The 22,046-nt window shown below is 45.3% G+C and overlaps 1 protein-coding gene across 1 annotated transcript; it reads right to left on the reverse strand.

The window, feature by feature from the left end:
* Nucleotides 1-466: 466 nt before the first annotated feature.
* On the reverse strand, nt 467-21,136 carry sned1 (sushi, nidogen and EGF-like domains 1; the record flags this gene model as incomplete). The annotated part of the gene is made up of 32 exons (XM_083671074.1): nt 467-930; nt 1,030-1,057; nt 1,175-1,254; nt 1,427-1,514; nt 2,037-2,153; nt 2,658-2,756; nt 2,962-3,044; nt 3,616-3,757; nt 4,028-4,306; nt 4,433-4,545; nt 4,820-5,003; nt 5,171-5,458; nt 5,600-5,716; nt 5,800-5,913; nt 6,083-6,196; nt 6,341-6,454; nt 6,765-6,938; nt 7,398-7,541; nt 8,224-8,340; nt 8,474-8,593; nt 8,946-9,083; nt 9,416-9,508; nt 10,986-11,093; nt 11,462-11,515; nt 12,021-12,134; nt 12,845-12,958; nt 13,416-13,529; nt 13,866-13,991; nt 14,131-14,293; nt 14,599-14,739; nt 14,827-15,114; nt 20,909-21,136. 31 exons carry the CDS (start codon nt 21,134-21,136, stop codon nt 1,032-1,034), a joined length of 4,194 nt encoding a protein of 1,397 aa, XP_083527200.1. The 3' UTR covers nt 467-930; nt 1,030-1,031.
* Nucleotides 21,137-22,046: the final 910 nt, after the last annotated feature.

The raw sequence follows: 22,046 nt of genomic DNA on the forward strand, positions 1-22,046 counted from the left end.
ATGGAAAAACAACAATACAAGTATTGTTTATCAAATATATGCCTTTGGTCTCAAAGCATAGCTACCATGTAAATGAAACACAAAATAACGCTCAATCGCCTAGTTGTCATTTCCATCAAACGTGTTGTAAGGTGTCCTTTTGTGGAAAGGACAATCAACTGAATGTAATTGTATTGTAATATAAATGTAAATCCTTATTTCAAAACAGAGATCATACATTGATTGAATATCTTCATTTGAAATGTCACATAAATCGGCTACAAACCTTGTAGGGTATATCTACATGTATTGTCAGTTTCCATAAGCCTATTTCATTTCCCCATGACCTTGCAAAGCTAATAAAATAAGACGTGATAAAACACATTTTAACACTTTTATTATTAAAATATTCACCTACAAAACAGCCTATAAACACTATTTACATGATAGCTAGCAGTGATGTTGGTTGAGAGACATAAAGACAGGCACTGACTTATTTTCCAAGATAGATTTTTGATAGTCGCTCTTTGGCTTAGAGAAAAGACAGTTGAATTTCTGGGATACGGTAAGGCAATCAATAAACTGTTCACATTTTAGATGATAAGGTAATGGTGATGTAAAGGACAATCTCAAACGAATTTCCCTGAGGGACTAAATTGCCATCACATACATTACAAAACACTTCCAAATGTGTCTGCATGGACATATGAGGTCTGATTTGGATGCAGGTTACACTGAAGCAGACTGTTTATCAGCACAATTGTCATACATTGTGTGTTGAAATTCAGTACAAATATCACATTAAACATTTTGATGATTCTGGGCTATGAAAATGTTCCAGTAATTTGCTTGGGGTCCTCACTCAAGCTTGGAGCTACAACAGGCCGATCACTGGGCAACATAGTTCTTTGGGAGCACAGTCCTTTCATGTGATCATCCAAGATCAGTTTTCTGAAAAGAGAAAAGAGCAGTTTTAGTGGCTAGACAGTATCATTAGAATAAATTAATAGCTTTGATCTTTATAGTGATTGTGTGTCAGAGAAAACCAACCATTATTGTTGTCTATTAGTTCTTCTGTCTGTTGAGAGAGATAATTTCAACATTTAAAAACAAGCAAAATGGTGCATGTGCCAATAATTACTTGTGCTAATAAGTACAGAAAATCCACAATGTCCATAGAACTGTGCCAACTTACTGGGATTTTTCTTAAGAAGCAGCGGTTCACAAATCTCTCGGTAGCATACATCCTGCTGCACTTTATAGGTCCTTTTGTACCTGTGGAGTGCAAGAGAAGCTCATTAAATACAGTTCTTGGACATACTTTGCATCTTTGAAGTCTTAGAGATACAAAAGTTTAGAGTACACATTTGTAATGGCTCATGATGACAGGGTATAAACATTTCAGCCTAGACCAGTGCGAGGTCCCTGCCCGCTGTATGCCACTCACAGATAATGGCAGACTCCGCCCTCCCAGACGGGAACGCTCTTTGTCTCAGAGTACAAGCGGGTACACGGATGTGGCACTCGCTGGCAAACTGCAAGTGTTGTAACAGGAAAAGGTAGAGAGATATACAGTATTAAAGCATGGAAACGACGTGAGTGAAGAGTATTTTAAATCTGAAAGAGTCTGAGGAGGGGAGAGAGATACTGTAGGGAGGGATTTGGCACGTCTCTCTGGTGATTGATGGTTTTAGGAAAGGAATGTTTAAATAGTCTAACTTGGGGTGTTTAGGTGAGGAAATGTATTCAAGAGAGAAGCTGAACTGTGTGCAGTCAGTGCCTTCTCCTACAGTGCAGCATTATCATAAAATGGTTAGACAAGTTATAACAAAAAAATATTCATTTAATTGTCATTTGAACATTATGTCATAACCAGAACACGTTTGTTTTAATGTTATGATGTTGCTGCGCTGTTATTTCTGCAATGAAAATGCTCTTGTGAATTTAATGAATCTGTATTAGGTGTATTTCTTTGTCCAAATGGCCGAGAACAGATACAGTAGATAGTATGGCAACGACACAATGTCCATGTGTAGTTGTGGGGGGCACAAACTTACATAGCTCACACTGTCTGCCCTTGAACCCGGCTGCGCAGTCGCAGATAAAGGAGTCGCTCCCCTTCACGCACGTACCCCCATTCTGGCAGGGCAGACTGCTGCAATCCCGGGACGACTCTGAAAGGCAGCAGCTGCCGTCAGGACCAAGAGCACAGAACCATAGGGCTCAAGTTTCACCCATCCCACACACTTCTACATTCTCTACAGCTGATGGCCTGTTCTAGGCCCTGCCTCCTCTTTTTCTCTCTTTATCCCGCTTTCCATCCATTTTCTCTGCCCCATACCCTGATAATTGTATTCTCTCTTTCATTTCAAATGCTCTCCCTTGTGTTTCACGTTCAACTGATAGGTCTCTTTATCCGCCTTCCCAGCTACTTTGAGCATGAGAGTTGATGCTCAAAGAGACATAATATTGAACATGCTGTTTGGCTCTATGACATGGCCAATGGCAGATTAACCTAACTTCCATATGGCAGATCTCTCATTTAAACTGACTACTGAGAGAGGTAAAGAATGTTTCTCTTTCCATCTGGGACCAATTAAGCAGGAGAGTGTGCCATCCACGGGAGCCCACTGCTGCACAGTGACATAGCTCTGTGTCCTGCTTCAGAGAGCACCTACCAGACGTTCTCCTCAGTCCTTCCTCCTGGATCTCTAGTGCAAGGCTGATTTTATTTGTCGTCTCCTCCATTTTCTCTAACTTGATAGGAAGCTCAGGTTCTGAAAGGCAAAATATTGGTCATTTCAGAGAGGTCAAATTGGTAAACGATATTGTATGCACAGATGTAGCCATTTTATAAGAGTAAACACACACACACATCCTCACACTGACTACTTGTGTGACGCTAACAATCAAACCCTCATTGCTAAAGATGACCATTGTTCAACATAGTTGTTTTACAAGAGGGCTATTACTGCTACTTACTATTGCGGTGTCTGATGGGCTTTCTGGGCAGGTTGGTGAACTTGGCCGTTATCCGCCCCCTGCCATCTATCAGCTCTGTGTATCTGCAAAAGGTACAATGAAGACAGTGGCCATGTCTGAAAGCTCATACTAACCATATTACATACTATTTAGAGCCTATTGTTTAGTAAAAATCGATTCAGTAAGTGACATATTTCAACATACTACACCTCATTCATACTGAGACACCGTCATCTGTAGCTCACCCATGTTGTTCATGGTAATTGGTTCAATTTCGCTAATGCCCGTCTCTCTTACCTGCTCCATTGAATTGTGGTACTAACATCTGAAAGGACTTTCTGAATAGTGTGCAGTATCTAGGCAAATCTACTATGACCTCCTGGCATTTTATACACACTAAATGTTGGTACATTTTGCATACTGCAAAACATTCTAATAGGTATGAACATTCGGACATGGTATAATGGTAGTCACATAATCACATCTGGTTAGCATTACCAGTTCAAAATGATGTTGCTGACTCTTAATTTCCTGGGCCAGAGAGACAACCTTATATTAAACCATCCACTAAAATGTATATGATATGTTAGAAATTGTAATAGTTTGCATGAAAGCCTTAATAGCCTAACTCTCTATAACCAAGGCAGTTGGTACCTGGGCAGCTCCTCAGAGTGCTCCATCTCTGTTGCCACACCCAGGTCCTGAGGCTCAGAGGGGGCAAGCGTGCGACTCACAGGGGTCCCCTGTCCCACCGCTGTTGGTCTCTCCCTCCTTCCCCATCGCTCCTCTATGGGCACTGGTTCACAATACATGTATAAGGCAATGACACCTGTCATTTGTGAAATCTTTTACAATACAATAATTTGATGACATGAATTTCTTAACAGTTTTACCTTTGTGTGAATAAATGTTTCATAAAAAAACTATATACAGTATGTATATTTTTTCCAATGTTTAATTTTCTTGCTGTTTCAGTTTGATGTGTGGGTGAAAGTCGCTAGAGCTTTCCAATGTAAAAGCATCACAATGCTTTTACTGACTAGGCTGTGTGGGTATGAGCACTCACAGGTTGTGAAGGCCAAGTGTTGAGGTACACTGTGGATCTGTTCCTGTCCTGTGTTCCGGACTGCTATGAGAGCCAGGTGGTAGTGCTGTCCTGGGGCCAGCTCACGCAGAGTATACGACCCCAACTTCCCATTGGGCAAGAAGCGACTCCTGGTGTTCAAGCCTCGGGTCACATTGACCACAAAGCCATCCGGGAGGTTCCTAGGGTGCCGGTCCCAGGTGACCAGGGCTGCGTTGGTGGTCACATGGGACAGGGAGAGGTTCTGAGGGGGGAGAGGCCCTATGGGAAACACAGTTAGAAGTGTGGTCAGAACAGAGAGTCTTTCCATGCATGATCTTCTCATTAAAGTGTTTCAATGTTGTCTACATTCCTAACATTCCCGACAGACAAATGTATGTAACCTACTGGTCCAGGCTTGCAGCGGTCCAGCTGAATGGCTAGTGGATGGGAACTCTTCTGGTCTTATCCCACTCTGGCTCAGTACATCCACAGTGTACATCTGACCAGGAAGCAGAGAACTGCAGCGAGAGACACAGGCACACAGACACACAAAATTACTCAAAAGCTCATATCTGTTTTGTGGACATTCATCAACATAGGGACCAGACCAATGATGACATGTTTCCTAGTGGACAACAAGCATATGGCAGTGCAGACTGTGTGACCTGAAGGCACACAAAGTGATAGCTCAACAGTGTCACCAAGTGGAAGGAAAAATGTATTGCACGCTGGTATCCTGAAGTCCGAAGGGATTAGGAAGTGATAGGGGAATTTAGCAGTGCAGACCCTGACCTGAAGGCATACTCTGTGGTGCTGGTGTTGAGAAGGGCGGTGCGAGCCCCGCTGCCATCTGAGGGAACCAGGGACACGCGCACCTGGCTGACCGCAGCATGACGAGCTGCCTGCACCAGCCAACGTAGCCACATCTGGGAGGATGAAACATTCACCACCTGCAGCTGCTCCACCCTCCGTGGCCCTGGCACACACACACACACACACACACACACACACACACACACACACACACACAGACCTTAATTTAGTGATTCACTGAGACAGTTCAGACAACATATGCCCACATTCTAGGCCTACAGTACACCTATAAAATACACAGTATATGGCACCATGGGACAGTGCACTCACTGGTGCGTATGAGGGCGATGGCGGGCTGGCTGATGTCGTTGCTGTTGGTGTTGCGTTTGACAGAGAAGGTGGAGATGTTGTAGAGCAGGCCAGGCACCAGGCCCTGCAGCAGGTAGGTAGACTGCTGCTTGTCCAGGAAGTCTGTTTTGCGGGTCCCTCGGCCCAGGGGTGCGTATGTGACAGCAAAGCCACTGACCAGGCTCTGTGAGGGTTCTGGCAGATCCCAGCGCAACTCCACCTCGTTCTCCTCCACCCGCAAAACATGAAGACCAGAGGGGGGAAGCAGGTCTGGGGACAGAGGAAGAGTTGTTCCACAATTTCCAAACCAAAGCAGGCCTACTTGTGTTGATAGCTGATAAAATTGATGCAAAAATCAGTTAGCTTGATGGATTTCAGGAGATCATGGAGAGGAGCGCAATTCATACTAACCTTTCTCACAGTCCTTGCCTGTGTGACCCACTCTGCAAGCACAGCTGTAGTTCCCTCTCCTATCACTACGGCAGAGGCCTCTGTTCCCACAAGGCTGTAGTACACATGGATTCTCCACTAGGGGGCGACATAGACCAACTATGACTATGATGTTCTGTTATCGCCACAACAGACAGAAGAGGCAGTGTCGCTCTACTCACATGTCTGGCAGCGATCCCCAAAGAAACCCTCTTTGCACACACACAAGTGATTCCGTCTGTAGCCCCGACACACTCCTCCGTTCAGACAAGGGTTGGACTCGCACCCGTCCTGCTCTGAATTGACAAAAGACACTCAGGAAATCAGGGATAGAACCTGATGGGGTTGCTTGCTTCATTACCACGTACCGTGTACAGTGTGTTGTACTGTAGTATTCCAAACCCTTTATAATGATAACATAAAAAGACAGGTTATTTCTCCATTAGTTAGTAAGTGTAAATGTACCTATTTCACAGTCTTGCCCCATGTAGCCCTGCTGGCAGTGACAAGAGTAGGAGCCAGGCTGGTCTTCACACATTCCTCCATGCTTGCAAGGCTCTGACAGGCATTCGTCCATGTCTGGGAGCGTGATACACACACACACACACACACACACACACACACACACACACACACACACACACACATTGCATCAATGGGTTAGTGTCCTGTACAGGGCACATATATTGTTGATGTTGATCAGTTGTGAAAGGTCAAGTTTACCTGTCTGGCAGTGGTTTCCACTGAAACCATCCTCACACTCACACAGGTAAGATGCCACCCGGTCCCGACATGTCCCTCCATTCAGGCAAGGCTGGGACAAACACTCATTGAGCTCTGAAAAAGTTCAAAACAAAAACATATTTCAGTATACATTACGATTTAGGGTGCATATGTGGCAGAAGAACAGGCCAATAAAACCAGCTTGTTTCATTTTTGCATGGAATCATTTTCTGTACCCACCAATACAGTGTTGCTACTTCTATTACAGGGAAGATAAACTATCCTAATTAAGTCACCATTTTAGTTTGCCAATGCAATATTTTCTTATTTAGATTCTGCTGGGACCACCAATGTTTTATTTTGAAACCCCTGAATAAAGGGTTATATTCTCATGACTGCCACCCATGTGGTGTGTGTTACGGACCCTCACAGACGGGGGGCTGGCTCCAGGCCCCCTGACTGCCACAGATGCTCTGGGTGGCCCTGGGCACGGGCGTGTAGCCTGTGTGGCACACATACAGGGCCATGGAGCCTGGAGCTGTGGAGGAGAACTGGACCTCTGCATGCTTCACCTGCAGGGGTGGCCCGCAGTCTGACTCTGGAGCAGAAAGACACAAACAAACAAACAAACAAACAAACAACAAAGTTACACAGTGGCAACTTCATACAGCGAAGAAACAGTCAACACTGAGACCTAAAATGCGATGTTGCCTAACCCTTAATGACCTACCCTGCACTACAATACACAGGGCAGGTTGTTATGCATTAGTCTTTCTAAAATTGGCTTTGCCCGCTCCCGCATTCCGCAGACATGAAGCACAAAGTTTTATCAGGTCTTATTTACTTGTCTATGTAGTTTTGGCAGTAAAGTATTATTTGTAAATGCTGTATAGGAATAATCTATCTACAGGATATCTATCTGAGCAGTCAAGCCAAATAATGGGTTTATATCAGACCACTCTATCCATGACATTGACCAGATCAATCAACCATAGGCTATGTTTATCATTGCACTGTGATTGGTGCATTGCTGTGGAGTGACACACAGTCTGCTCACCTGCTGAGGAATGTGCTGAGCCCCTGCTTATCTCACAGTGTCTGCCACTGAAGGCCCCAGCACACTCACACTTATACTTTCCAATGTAGTGGAAACACGTTCCCCCATTCAGACAGGGGCTGGAGGCACATGGGTCCGGCTTCCCTGGGAACACACCACCACTGTGAAAAACATGACATACTGTGTGTGTGTGGTGTGTGTGTGTGTGTGTGTGTGTGTGGTGTGTGTGTGTGTGTGTGTGTGTGTGGTGTGTGTGTGTGTGTGTGTGTGTGTGTGTGTGTGTGTGTGTGTGTGTGTGTGTGTGTGTGTGTGTGCGTGCGCGTGCGCGTGCGCGTGCGTGTGCGTGTGCGTGTGTGTGTGTGGATGAAGTTGCTTATCTACTTACACATAAAATCTAAAATATTTTTATTGTAAATTGTGCAAATACTAGTGGCTTTAATGCTGTACAAAAGATGTCTACAAGAACGCAATTGTTGACTGCACTCTAACATGATCTATCATTGCGCAAGCAGTTGCACAATACTGATGTGGGACAAAGTTTGAAAAAATAAATGAAAAGCCACATGGCTTTAAACTGCTATTTTCTTTATAACTTTTTACGATGCTCTCAGTGCAGACCTACTAAAGACATGAAATGAGCAGATTTTACAGTTACTGTATCGTAAACACAACGTTTGTGTGTGTGTGTGTATGTGTGTGTGTGTGTATGTGTGTGTGTGTGTGTGTGTGTGTGTATGTGTGTGTGTGTGTGTGTGAGAGAGAGAGAGAGAGAGAGAGAGAGAGTGGGGGGGGAAGGGAGGGAGGGAGGAAGGGAGAGTGTACTCACCCACTTCACAGTGTTTCCCTGTGAACCTGTAGGGACACACGCAGCGGTAGCTTCCTGCCTCTTCTTTACACGAGCCTCCATTGCGGCAGGGGCCGGAGACACAGGTATTAAGTCTGACTGGAAAACGATAGGGGGAAGGGAATAATTTAAATGGAGACCACTCTACTGCAATCAGAACACATAAAAAGCATGTCCCAGTCAGTCAAATTCATAAAACTGTATCACCAAAGGAGCAGACATACAGTACTACCTTTCTCGCAGTGCTTCCCCCTGTAGCCATGCTTGCACTCGCACGTGTAGCCTCCATCCCGCTCATAGCAGTAACCCCCATTCAGACACGGAGTGGAATCGCAGACCGATCGGGGCTGTACTGGAAAACACACACACCGAGTTGACCGCATTCCATCGCACAGGGAGAGGGTAAAGCTCCTAACATCCTATTTGAGCGTATGGGGCATGATTCAGTTATTAAAAAAACATAGATCATTTGTCATTTTATGGCAGTGTTAAAAGCCTACCTTCACGCACAGTCAGCACCAAAATAAATATATTTTTTTAAATGTTTCTCCAAACAGTAAATGTGCCCACAGTGTGCGAGAGAGAATGTCACCCGCCATGACTGATTGGCAGGGAATTTGTTTGTCACTATAGTAACCAGCTTCTGGTGTGCATCACTTTGTGCAGAGTCAGAGTTGTGTCCATGGCACACTCCAGGCTCTTACCATAGGGGTCGTAGAGGTCCTTATGGTCGAACTCTGCCACTCCAGTCTGGCAGGTACACAGGTAAGTTCCTCCGTACTCCAGACAAGGTCCCCCATCTGGACAAGGCCTGCTGTTGCTGCACGGGGTCTGAGTCACCTCTGAGGACAGGAGAGACAGAGAAACATGAGAGACCTGACAACACTATGGACGGCCTAATGAGCCTTGGATGTAGTGAATCCATCTCTCCGTGAGTCAGGTCTTACAGGCATCCTCACTCTGAAGGGGTTATGATGTCTGTGTGTTTGAACTGTTCTGTGGGAAAAATATCTAAAAACAGGTAGAATGTCTACCATTCCAAAGCATTACTTCCATCAAGGTAGCATTTCAGATTACACTGACACTGTGTGCTGTAAACTACATCAGTGAAAGATGTAATCCAAAACACAACCAGGAATGTGTCTGTTTCCAATTACAGCACAGGGATACATACCAAACTGACAATAGAGTCCGGTGAAGCCTGTGGGGCATTCACAAGTCCCATTCATGTCCACACAGACACCTCCATTCTGGCACAGACACTCCTCTGCGGAGACACACACACGCAGTAAAGCTCAAAGCCTGAGCCACTTGATGAAGACTAAAAGAGGTAGCCATAGATACTGTATATGTAAACACTCAAACATATGTTTGTGGGCTTTAACATTGGCCGAAGTATCACAGAACATAAACATTGTAGAAGGTATAGATGGCCAACATGTGTGCTGTGTGGGTAGTGTAGGAGGGTCTTTCATTGGCTATAGTATACACTGTCTATTGATACACAGCCATTTCTCTTTTCCACATCTTTTCCCACATACTGTACTTCACAGGACCGGACGATTACCAGTCAGTATGCTGCACGTCCCTTCAGTACTAAATTGGAAGAATGTTTTTATTTTCCTCTCCCTCCTAATTGCAGCAGTGTGGATCAAAGGAAGTGGCTGTATCACTGCTAAATTGCTTCCCTTTGAAGTGCGGGGGGGTTTGGTTGAGGGTATTATTTTCTGATGATATGTAGCATGTTTTTTTATCAAAATGTACGGCCCCTGGGGCAATTAATGGATTGTTAATTTGCTGGAGCCGCTTTCATTGGCCGTCTGCGCGGACCGTGCCTTTGATCTCGGAGCCCGATTAGGCACTCCTGTGTCCCGCTACCTTCTCTTCCTTGGAGGATCATGCGCCTTTTTCCACTGTGCCTTCCAAGTGAGCCAGGCAGGAAGGTATTTGGGAGATTTAAGAGAGTCTATATAAGCATTGATAGTTATTTCAGCTCAAGGGTGAGGAGTAGCGTGAATTTGCAATGGCTCACATACTATTAAAGAGGTTTTGGAGCGAGAAAAAACTTGCGGTGGCCAGCCTCAGTGGGTGAAACCAATCTCTCGTGGGAGCCTACCACTGGTTTTAAAAACACATTGGCCATTTCCTAAGACACACACAATATGATACACTCATAGACATACATTATATTACAAAATGATATCATATGATATTTCCCCAAAGGGAGAAAAATTGCGCATTAGACAAGAATAATAACACTGGACATATTTTGTGGACAAATTGCCCTATGGTTATGCAACCTGCAGCTGTTCTTTAAAGGCACATTACCATAGTGTGGTGCCATGGCCAAAATCCAAAAGAACAAGTGGCAGAGTCAGAGCACACTGCTATGCATATTTCACCAGCCTTGTCTGATGAAATTACTGAATACCAAACATCACCTTCAACTCATAAAGAGGCCCTTTCAAGTCTAGACATAGCACTTCCTCTTGTTGGTAAACTAATAAAATGTGCCATAAAGCAATTATTCACAACATCAAGCGACTGTTGTTCCCAGGTTCCCGTAGTAAACTGGGCGAGTCGGTTTTGATAATTACAATCATCCATCATCACAGCAGCCTCTTCCAAGGCACCATTCCAAATTCCTGTGGGATAGCATAGTCCCTTATATTCTTCAATCCGCCCAATACCTGTCTAACTGGTAGAGGAGTTAGAGGAGAGGACAGTTCTGTGGACTATGTTACCTTCACACTTGTCACCATAGAATCCTGGAGTGCATGTGCAGTTGTAGTTTCCAGGGCCTATGTATTCACAGGTTTGGCGGCTTTCACAACCCTCTCCATCACAAGACACTGCCAGGGAGGACAAGAATGAAAAGGTTAGCTGGTGGCTTGGACGTAGAATTATGATAGATAGTTCACTTAATGCCTGTCCAGGATAAACCAGCCTACATAGTATACACACTACAGGGATCAGGCAAGTACAGTAACACATCTGTTTACAAAAGAACAGAGAATGATTAACTCTCAGGAGACAGTAGGAAGAGCAGAGCTATTATATTAAACATTTTCAGTGCTCTTTCTTTCAAATCATATTAGAACTTCTTCATCAGTAAAAAATACTCCATGTATTTCATGGAGAAAGATTCTGTGTGGCAAAGACAAAGATGTCATGACCTACATGTGTATGACCTACTGTATAAGAAAATGCTTGCTCTTACCTGTTTGATTTTCAGCTTTAGTCAAGGATGAATTCACCTGGACCAGCACCAACTCTGTCAAAGGAAGATGAAAACTTTGAAAGCTCTTTAGAATAATTCAGTCACAAGGAAAATGGGCCTACATAAACCACAGCCATAATACACAAAGGGAGCTCTTTCTCATTTTGTGTTGCTCTTTCTGGAGTAGCCAGCCCAAGCCTCTACTCTGGCAAACCATTAACCAACCACACTAATGCTGAGGCTCTGAAAACAGGAGATGCCGCAAAACCTTTCAACAAATACATCAGGTCACTCTAACAAGGAGTTTCTAGCCACAGTCACCCATTTCACCCTTGAAGGGTTTAGTCAGATTTCATTTCGTGCCTGTCCCAGTTGGAAAAATGTTATATTACAGGAAGCCAAACAGAGAGGAGAAAGTAGGCTTGCTGGCTATATAAACATTTTCTATCATGAACCATTTTCCCTAACAGAAGGGGAAATTAAAACAGAGGGAGTGGAATGGTGTGCATTGACTGGCAGAGTAAAAGTCAGTTGAATAGATGTGGAGTGTAGAGCTCACCTGTCTCACAGTCTGTGCCATTGAAGGCAGCAGGACAGGTGCAGGTGTAACTGTTCACCTGATCTGTACACTCTCCTCCATTCTGACACGGCTGGGACTCACATTCATCTATGTCTGGAACCACAAACACAACAAAAACACTGTTATTCAAGCCCATATTTATCCATGTGGGAATTTCTAATGGAAACAGTTCCAGGATACTGTAGGAATCAATTTCATGTCGAAGCCTTCCCATCTCTACATGGAACAGCATGGTGTAGCCTGAGTGTTGATCTCAGAAGACACAGAGCTGGATTAGAATAGTGAACTTCCCTTCAGCAGGTATACAGTTACACTGACCAGGTGTCTGGTATTAAGAATAATCCGGTCTCATGTAGAAACAAGGGTTCATGAAATGTACAGGGTCCAATAGTTTAATTCCCATACGGGTTCATGTTTCATCAATAACTCATCATGTAGGGAGCTCAGAGCGCTACACCAAGAAACTGGGAGGCTGTAGTCCTTAAAACCTCTATTTGATAATATACCCAGAGTATAGTGAACTCTCGTTGTTAGGTCTGTAGCTATACTTTGTGACCCAAGAAGAAAAAGGGCCAGAGAAAAATCCAAAGGGAATTCATTTTGCAACTCAATTCAACTGTAATCTGTAGCTTGAAGCTATTTGGTCAAGTGGCTTGGGAAGGGAAGTCTCTCTGGATAAAGACATCTGCCAAAAGACAAAGTGTAATGTAGAAACCAGGGACCACCCCCCCCGCCCCAACCCCACCCCCACCCACCACCCCACCCCCCATCCATCCTGAGTCCCTGGGAAGCCCCCTGCTCACCTGTCTCACACAGAGCCCCAGTGTAGCCCCGCTCACACACACAGGTGAAATTGCCGACACCTTGTACACACAGCGCGCCGTTGAGGCAGGGTCTGTCTTTGCACTCGTCAATGTCTGCAGGCAACACACAAAGAGACACACAGACACACTCATGGGATATTTACTCAGCTGATTAATATATCCGCCACGACGCTCCCCTCACCCTGCAAATATGTGCTGCTGGCTGTGAAAGGTATTAGAGGAGGTTTGATACATCTCCACAGGCTGGACTGTGGGAACAGGGAGAGAGGCAGCAGGCAAAGAGAGCAGCCCCAGAGACAGTACAGAGGAGGACAGAGAGATGTGGTAGAAAGAGGGACATAATTGTGAAGGAGCTGAGCAACAGGGTTGCACATAATAGTAAATACAATATTGATCACGTTCATGTGTCTGCATCCATCAAATACTGTAAACAGGGTAATTAGGCAGAATGCTTGGAATTAAAAGAATAGCATATTCTGTTCACAATGTCAATGATGAAACAACAGCAGATAGACAGTTGTGAAGGAAATGAAGGAGGGAGAGGTAGTACCTGTTTCACAAAGTGTCCCAGTATATCCAAGTGGACAATGACAGATGAAAGCGTTAATCTGGTCTGTGCAACTCCCTCCATTCTGGCAGGGGTATGAGGCACATTCATTCACATCTACACGGGGAGACAAAAACTCATGATGAGGAGAGATGACTGCTACCAACACATACAAGGAGAATAAAACAGGCTGACTTAGAAAGTAATGAATTGTCCAAGAGCATTGAGCAAAAGATTGGCAGGGACCTGGTATGTGTATTACAAGCAGATGTGACTAAAGGAAATATCTTATCAGGTTGTCCTTTGGCAAGTCAGGTGGAATCCAGCTTTTACAAGCTGACATCCTCTTTCCTGTCTGAGCTGAGCTGACCTGGGAGGATGAGTTGATGTGTTGTACTGTAGGCCAGCAGGGTCATGGCAGGGGGATGACTGGTGTCAACATCAATAACTCACCTATCTGGCACCTTCGTCCAGTGAAGCCAGCCAAGCAGGAGCAGGTGAAGGAGGGGTTGCCTGTGATGCAGTCGTCAATGCAGCGACCTCCGTTCATACAGGGTCGAAGGTGTGGGCACACTGATGCTGTAGAAGTAGGACAACACAACAGCTGTCAGTGCTTCAGCTTCACAAACAAACATCAAGCTAAAGAATCATGATGTTTTCTATGGTAAAGGTAGGAGCAAAAGTTGAGGTGCATCAAGACTATTATTCTCCAACTTACCAGAGTCATTGCAGCCGCCCACCTTCACCATGGCGTCGTCAATACGGAAGACCCATCGCCCGGGGAAACCGACATTGGTGGTTCCCTCCACGTCCACCACGTCATCAGTGCGAGATCCTGGGATGTTGAAATAGCGCCTCCCGTCTCCAGCATTGAAACCTGCCTGGGAGGAGAGCAGAGAGGAGAACAGGGAGAATGTCCCAACAGAACACTGAGTTTGGAGGGGTGGTCAGGATGACACATGTTCTACCAGGATGGGACAACTGGCTGGCTTAGTCTATATTGCCATATGTAGCTCTATGAGTCTATGAGTATGATGTCCATGTGAGGATTTTTGTTTGGCTTGTTTGTGTCTTTCCACAAGCAACATAAAACTGTATATTTGTACACATTATGTGGGAATCAAGGTGAGATATGAATGACAAACTAATCACAACATGATTTGTGAGGATATCTATGTGAACCTACCTGTGCAGCAATCCCACCCAGTCCTGCCAGGTCCCCTCCACTGCTGGCATGCATGCCTGTGGTCCAGGCAATATTATGGTACTGGAAGATGGTGAAGGACAGCACTCCATCTGTGATGAGCACCACTTGAAATGTATTCACCTGTGCAGAAGTGAAACAGGTCAAATAGGCTGTCAACAGTACAACAATACAATAGCAACAGTACAGTAGAGTGGCTGAGAATTATACCGGTGTGAAGGAGCTGCCTCCAAAGAAGGTGACTTGATGCCATGTGGAGATGAGGATCCAAGTTGCTCTGAAATCTGGGAATGCTGAGAAGTATCTCCTGACATCGGCCGTGGCCCTCTGCAGGACAGAGGGATCCTTGCTCTCCCTGTAGAAGACCTGTCCGGCCCGCCGGTTGTCCACATCCGCCCAGAACGGTGCTAAGACCCGCCGGTCCCCGGCGATGGGAAAAGCCACCGGTGTGAACTGAGACACCTCTCGTAAAAAAGACACCAAGCCATTGTTGTTGACCTGTGGAGAGGATAGGAGACAGTAGGGTTAGCAAAGACAGTCTCAGAACATTCCATCTGCCTCCACAGAAATGTTATTTTGGGATCTTGTATGTTGTATACTATGAACATGCCACTATATAAACGTTGATAACTACAGTATTTGTCAAAATTAACTGGTTATGTTCAACAGGCCTTTGGTGTTGAAAGGTTAGGGAGGGCAGAGGGCACAGTGGGACAAGCACAGGGGACCAAGGGAGAGTGGCCAAGGTGTACAGAGAGGTCTGTTGACAGTGTGGAGTGAACAGCAGCACAGGGCAGGCGAGGCTCCCATAGCGGATATATGCACTTCCCATGTAAGAACAGACAGTGCCTTTCTTTGTTCTGTCAGATGGCACGGCAGCAGCAGCTGAGAAAACCTGGTGGCTACAGTACCACGCTCACACACACCTGCCCCGGCCCTGAGCCACTCCAGGGGGAAGGGCTTTAGGGACGACAGCTTTCAACTGTTTCTAAAAATCCTTTTCAAAATGCTAAAGTAACCTGGAGTAACCTGGAGCAGCCTCTGCCAGCCATCAGCACTGTTGACTACAACTCCGGTGTGAGAAATGCACAGAGAAGCACAGCAGCTACACATCTGTACTGCAGTACACTACAGTGTCTCCACATCCTGAAAAGGTGAGGGGTACAAGATTGTAAATTAAGCATTTGGAGGGATTAAAGGAAATGCCTATTCTCGAATAGAGAGAGAATGGTAGGGAATCATAATGATGCAGATAGCAATGAAAAGGAGGACAAAGAGGAGGACTTGTTTATTTTGTTTACTTGTTTAATCTGATCCCCCATAAACTGTTACATCAATGTGGATCAGAAAAGAGTAGATGAGCAGTGGTTACACAGACAAAGTTCCACCTTGCCTTGGTGAATTCCACATGTTTGCAAATGTTTCCTCAACTGAACTAATTTGACCCTAATACTGATGCACAAGAGCCTTCATCCTTTGGCCCCCCTTTGTCGGTTGCTTTTCTTTGGCCTGGTCTTAGGTCCACAACACGCCTGTAAACCTTAGTGAACGATGATATCCTAGACAGAGGAGGGTGAGGGAAACCAATCCTCGAACCACACTGTACACATCCTCTACCAGGGCCATGAGAAAATAACTATTGATCTGAGCAGAGGGAAAAGCTTTTTGGCCTGCAGGACTCAGTGTCCATCTGAAAGCACCTCATTCATAGCCTGCTTCTGCTTATCTTCTGCAGGTGCAGAGTGGGCAAACTCTCCCCCACCATGCCACCTATCCAGTTTCGGCTAATCGCCGGCGTGAACTTTGCCTTTCCTCATGCAGGGCCACTGGCATGTGATGGTGACAAAGCAACGTCAGACGGTTGGGCTCTGGTTCCCTACTCGTATGGAAACCATAATTTGGAGGACTTTGCTGTAAAAACAGCAGAGGAAGTTTTGTTTGGCCCGGCACGGGGGCTCAATTAATGGCCCGACCGCAGTCTTCCCCTCTGCATCAGCGTGATGTGGTGAGAACGTGGCCGATGTGGGGAAACAGACTACAGGCTGCAGGGGCAGGGCAGGAGGGTCAGCCAGAGCGCTATCCGATACCATGGTCCCTTCATTGAGGGAAACAGGGGAGGGCATAGAGATGGCAGAGGAGAGGATGGCCACACAGTTCAACCTTCACACACCCATTCATGAGAGGCTTGTGGTGGCAGTGGTCTGGAAATCACCCATTTTACAGCAACATTAGCATAGGATATCATGCTGAACACTAAATAGTGATTCTTCTCCAATACTGGAATATGTTAAGGCGCCTCATCCAATCTCTGGGAGCATCTGGAAAAACTCATACCCCCAGCTTCCCAGCAGCACTATCTGCTGCTCACATGCACTAGAGACTATTTGCACTCACCCCTGCACACCACTTACACACACAAACACACACACACACACACACACATACACACACACACACACACACACACACACACACACACACACACACACACAAACACACATCACACATTTCCATCATTGCTGTTCATTTATATTTATACTATTTATCTGTATATACAAAGCTACACTTATTGTCTCACTGTTAGTACTATTGATTATATATTGTTTATTTGGATTTAACTGCACTGTTGAGAGGTAGCTCGTCAAAAGCATTTCATTGTACTGTTTACGGCTGTATCCTGTGCATATGGTAAATAAACTTTGATTTGATTTGTTTCTCTCTCTCTCCCTCTCTCTCTCTCTCTCTCTCTCTCTCTCTCTCTCTCTCTCTCTCTCCTAATGGTGCCACTTCACTCTACAACACCCTTGTTATTTTTTGGGAATTCTTTGCCGGATATATCCCAGGTTTTCCTTGGGTGGTTTTAGTTGGAGCCAAGTAATTTATAGACTAAAATAAACTTTCATTTGGGAAAACTCTGGCCAAAGCAAACCCCTAAATGAAAAAGGTGCCCGAAGATCAACTCAGGAAAACATTAGCTTTCCCTTGTCAGAGGGGAGATTTCACAGTCGCCCATTCCAATTATTTGAAGAAACCCAGGAAAGTGTCTACATCCTGTGCACTTGGCCCCTAACCCTAGCTCACACCTTCTATCTCCTTGAAGAGTTTAGATGAAGGGTTATAGCCAATGGATATAGCCCTGTTTAGCATGATGTGGCACGTCTTGGCCCTCCATCACACACGTGTCACACAATAATATACAAAGTTGGCCCTGTGTGAATAACCTTCAGCTTGTGAAAGAAAAGTGTATTTCACTGACTGCATGATTGCATTGATTTCAAGTATAAATACATAGCTTAACATAACAAATCAATGTCTTAATGAAAAGCATGGTTCTCCAATCTTACTCAAGATTACTTATCTTACTAATCAACTCACAACCCCCCCCCCCCCCAACACACACACACACACAATATATATATATATATATATATATATATATATATATATATATATATATATATATATATATGCTGCATGGGGCTACTTACTGTATACATAATTTTTTCCAAAGAATGAGGTTACGCAAACTCAAAGTGTTGAAGCGCTTAGGATGAGCATTAGCAGATGTGCAATCTTTGAAAAGCACAGCTCTGTCCTTGACAATCTCCCCTCCAAGCCTGTTTATGCTTTTTTTTAATGGTGGATTTCAAGTTTACAAGCAAAACCCCACCTCACTCAAAAGAAGTAGATAAACAACATGCTGCTCCTTGCCAGAATAACAAGACATACGTGTCAGCATACTACACATGATACGATCTCTATTTAGCTACTAAACAGCATTATTAAACAGCAATGTTTATCAATCACCATTAATCTCCCGTCAATGCCTTTGATTGTGACCTTTCTGCTCTTACATCTGTTTTTAAAGTGGTGTTTTTTCCTCTCTAGTCTCCTCCCTGCTCTTTATGCTAGCCATCCATAAGATTAGTTAATCCGAGGTTGCATTGTTTTGCGCCCGTAAGACACTTTGCAGATGCATCTGTGTTCTGTTAAAAGGATAGCTCCTCTCTCAGATAAAGCAGCTGTACAGGTCCAGAGGGAAGACCCCTGCCGTGTTATCTGAGGTGGGGGAGGAGAGGGAGGGAAAGGAGGAGGAGGAGGAGGAGGAGGAGGAAGAGCAGAGGTCCCAGCAACATGTGAAAACTCCCAAACCAAAACAAAGGGACAGCCCAGTAACCAGGAGGGAGGGCTGGGGGGAGGAGGAGGAGGCAGGGGTTAGTAATGGGATTTCAGGGCACAGTGACAGCAGTGGCTGAGCATGATCCCACAGTCCATGGAGGATGTGACCGTCCTTAAATCCACTCCTCTGTACTGCTCAAAACACAGTATAGAGGCATTCAGAGGAAGAGACTGTTTGCAGCACATGACAGGCAAAGAGGGGGATTGCAATGTTTTCAAAAATGCCTTTGCTGTAGGAGGGAGAGGGTTAAGGGTTGTTAGATGGGAGCAGTGGTGAAGGGTTTGAGGCAAACACTTAAGCGTATAACTTGCTACGGGGGATTTCGTTATGATAATATCATAAGACAACATTCAAGAACCACCTAAAATTGTTTGGTTCTACAGCTTCTCCATGCCCCAAAGGCTTGGAATGTCCTCCCGGAAGAAATTATCCTTCTGAATTTTGCCTTTCAGTATTTATTGAAACCTCACCTGTTCAGAGCAGCTCTCATGTAGCAGAGATCACCATGTGGCTTGCATGGTTTGAGGCAGAAGCATAATTGATTCAGCTAAAACATTCAAAACCGAGCGTGACTGTAATTTCAAGTACCTGTCACAATCTTTGATGCCTTGGTGAGTTATGAATGATGGGCCTATCTGACTTGCAGTTACCTCTGCTGCACCCTGTTCATAAAGCACAAAGCAGATACAATCACACCATATCTTACTTACACACCACCAGTGTATACGATTCCCTGATCTTTATCTCACCTCCTCTAATCTCAGATCAACAGACAGAGCAACTTGTGACATGTCTTATCTCGTCTACTATTTCATTTATTAAAGTATTGAGAGATGACAGATGGGCTGAGATTCATTGCAACATACAGTAAACATGAGACCATCAGCAAACTGAATACAAAGACTTTATGGTTACTTAGTAACAGGTTGAGGCATTTTTATGATTTATTGAACATGAATTATTGTTAAACGTGCTATACAATATATTGGGCTATAGGTAGGTAGGACAAACAACTGTGACAGTGTATGCTGAAACCTCTCTGATATAGCAGGTCTGCATGTCTGTGGTGTCACTGCATTGGGATACTGACCTCACCCTTCCCAAGACGCTTAGATTAGAACGCTGACCTTTGACCTTGCCCATTGTTGCCATGGTATCTCAGCTCATCCTGGCAGAGTGTTAAAAGACAGAAAGGGAAAGGGGATTGGCCAGGAGGGGAGGGAACAGGGGTATTCAGGGGGGGTGAACGCGGATGCACAACCGCAACAGGTGGTGTTGATTTAAAGGGGCTCTTGCTTCCCATGTGCTGGAACTGAACCCCATACATGACAAACCTAGATCAAAGCGTGGTTCACTATAGTGTGCGAAAATCCCTGTCAAACCATTCAGCTTCCTCCCATGAGCACTCCCTCTCTCCTGTGCACATATTTCCCCTCTCTCTCTCCCCCCTCTCTGACTGAGCTGCTCACAGATGCACTACAGGAAAAACACGACTTGTCATATCCCCCCTACAGCTCTCTGTAGACTTACTGTACAACAGCAGGCTTACGTCTCTCTCTATCACTCTCTCACACTCTGTGTGTGTGTGTGTGTGTGTGTGTGTGTGTGTGTGTGTGTGTGTGTGTGTGTGTGTGTGTGTGTGTGTGTGAGTGTGTGTGTGTGTGTGTGTGTGTGTGTGTGTGTCTGTATTTGCACACACGAGAGCCATGGGTCTGCATGGAGGGCAGATGTAAAGCAATGAGAAAGCCAGGGTGGATTGTGATTCTAACCACAGGGGCTAAATGTGTTATTCCATACCTGAGGTCATGCACACACTCTCACACACACAGGATGTTCTGATATCTTTCAGGGTTAAAAAGCTGATCTCCCTGTGGTTCTTATACAACTCAAACATGTCAGTTTTCCACACACAAACACACTCACATACACATACACACACACACACACACTTGCAGGCACACACACGCACGCACCCACCCACCCACCCACACACACACACACACACACACACACACACACACACACACACACACACACACACACACTCAAAGCATCTGGTATTGCATGAATGAATGAGCACATTCTCTCTTGCATAAGCTGCACTTTACTTACGTAGAGTCCCGTGTGCTTGTCACCAAAGAAGGGGAAAGCAACAGAGATCTCCACCAGCCCGGAGCCCCCGTCGTCCTGAGAGATGGTCTGGGAGTCCCCCTCGTCCTGGCCAAAGGGGTAGAAGTCCTCCAGGGGGACAGCCAGCTCCACCCCGGGCAGCAGCAGCAGCAGGTCCAGGGAGAGCAGGGTGCAGAGGCAGGGCAGCAGGGCTTCCAGCACCATAACCATCGCCTCAGCCACCCAGGGATGGAGGTGACACCAGGCACAGCAGAGCAGAGAGGAGGGGAGGGGAGGGGCAGACACCTGGGGCAGCAGGACAGGACAGTGCAGTACCCTCCACCTCTCAAACACAGCAACCCCTTGAATCTTCTTCTGTTTTGTCTCTCTCTCACCCACCCACCCACCCACCCACCCACACACACACACACACACACACACACATACACACACACACACACACACTCTCTCCCTCTTTTGGAGCTCTTGCCCTTGTTAGTTGGGCTGGTTGTCTGAGACAAGGGGATAGATTCCTTGCATTCTGCTTGCTGCTGGGTGCTTCGTAAGCTGTGCTCCGTCTCCCAGAAATGAAATGAGGGAAAGAGTGAAAAAATGGGGAGCAGAGTGATTCGGCTAAGTTTTTTTTTTTTTTTTTTTTTTTTTTTTTTTTTTTTACAATCCAGCGATTTGGTCCCTGATGGTTAGCTTAGAAATATCCTCAATAAAAGCTCTATTCTAGCTGCCAAAGGAGTTCTTTCAGCTCTGGCCCCACCCCCCCAGGGATTCACTACCTTGCATAATTAGGTCCTGCCAGCCAATGGCTGAGGAGAGGCCGGTAACTGGATAACCACTGGGCGGACCTATGATAATCAAAGGGCTGCTTTAAAGAAAGCTTGACAAGGCTTTCCCCTCTCCTCTTAACCCTTACTTTGTACAGCTACCTAGGCATATCAGAGCATGTAACACAGGTTGACAACATTCATGTTCTCTGTATTCCAAAGGAGCCACATTTATTGCAAGTACTGTATGTATGTATGAGTAACTGGGACAGACGAGTCCATCAGGTGAACAGCACTGCTTTGATACACTTCCAGAACACGGGGAATCAAGTAGGAAACATACTCAAACATGACTGTGGTTT

Source organism: Argentina silus (assembly GCF_951799395.1).
Source record: "Argentina silus genome assembly, chromosome: 6".
Taxonomy (NCBI): domain Eukaryota; kingdom Metazoa; phylum Chordata; class Actinopteri; order Argentiniformes; family Argentinidae; genus Argentina; species Argentina silus.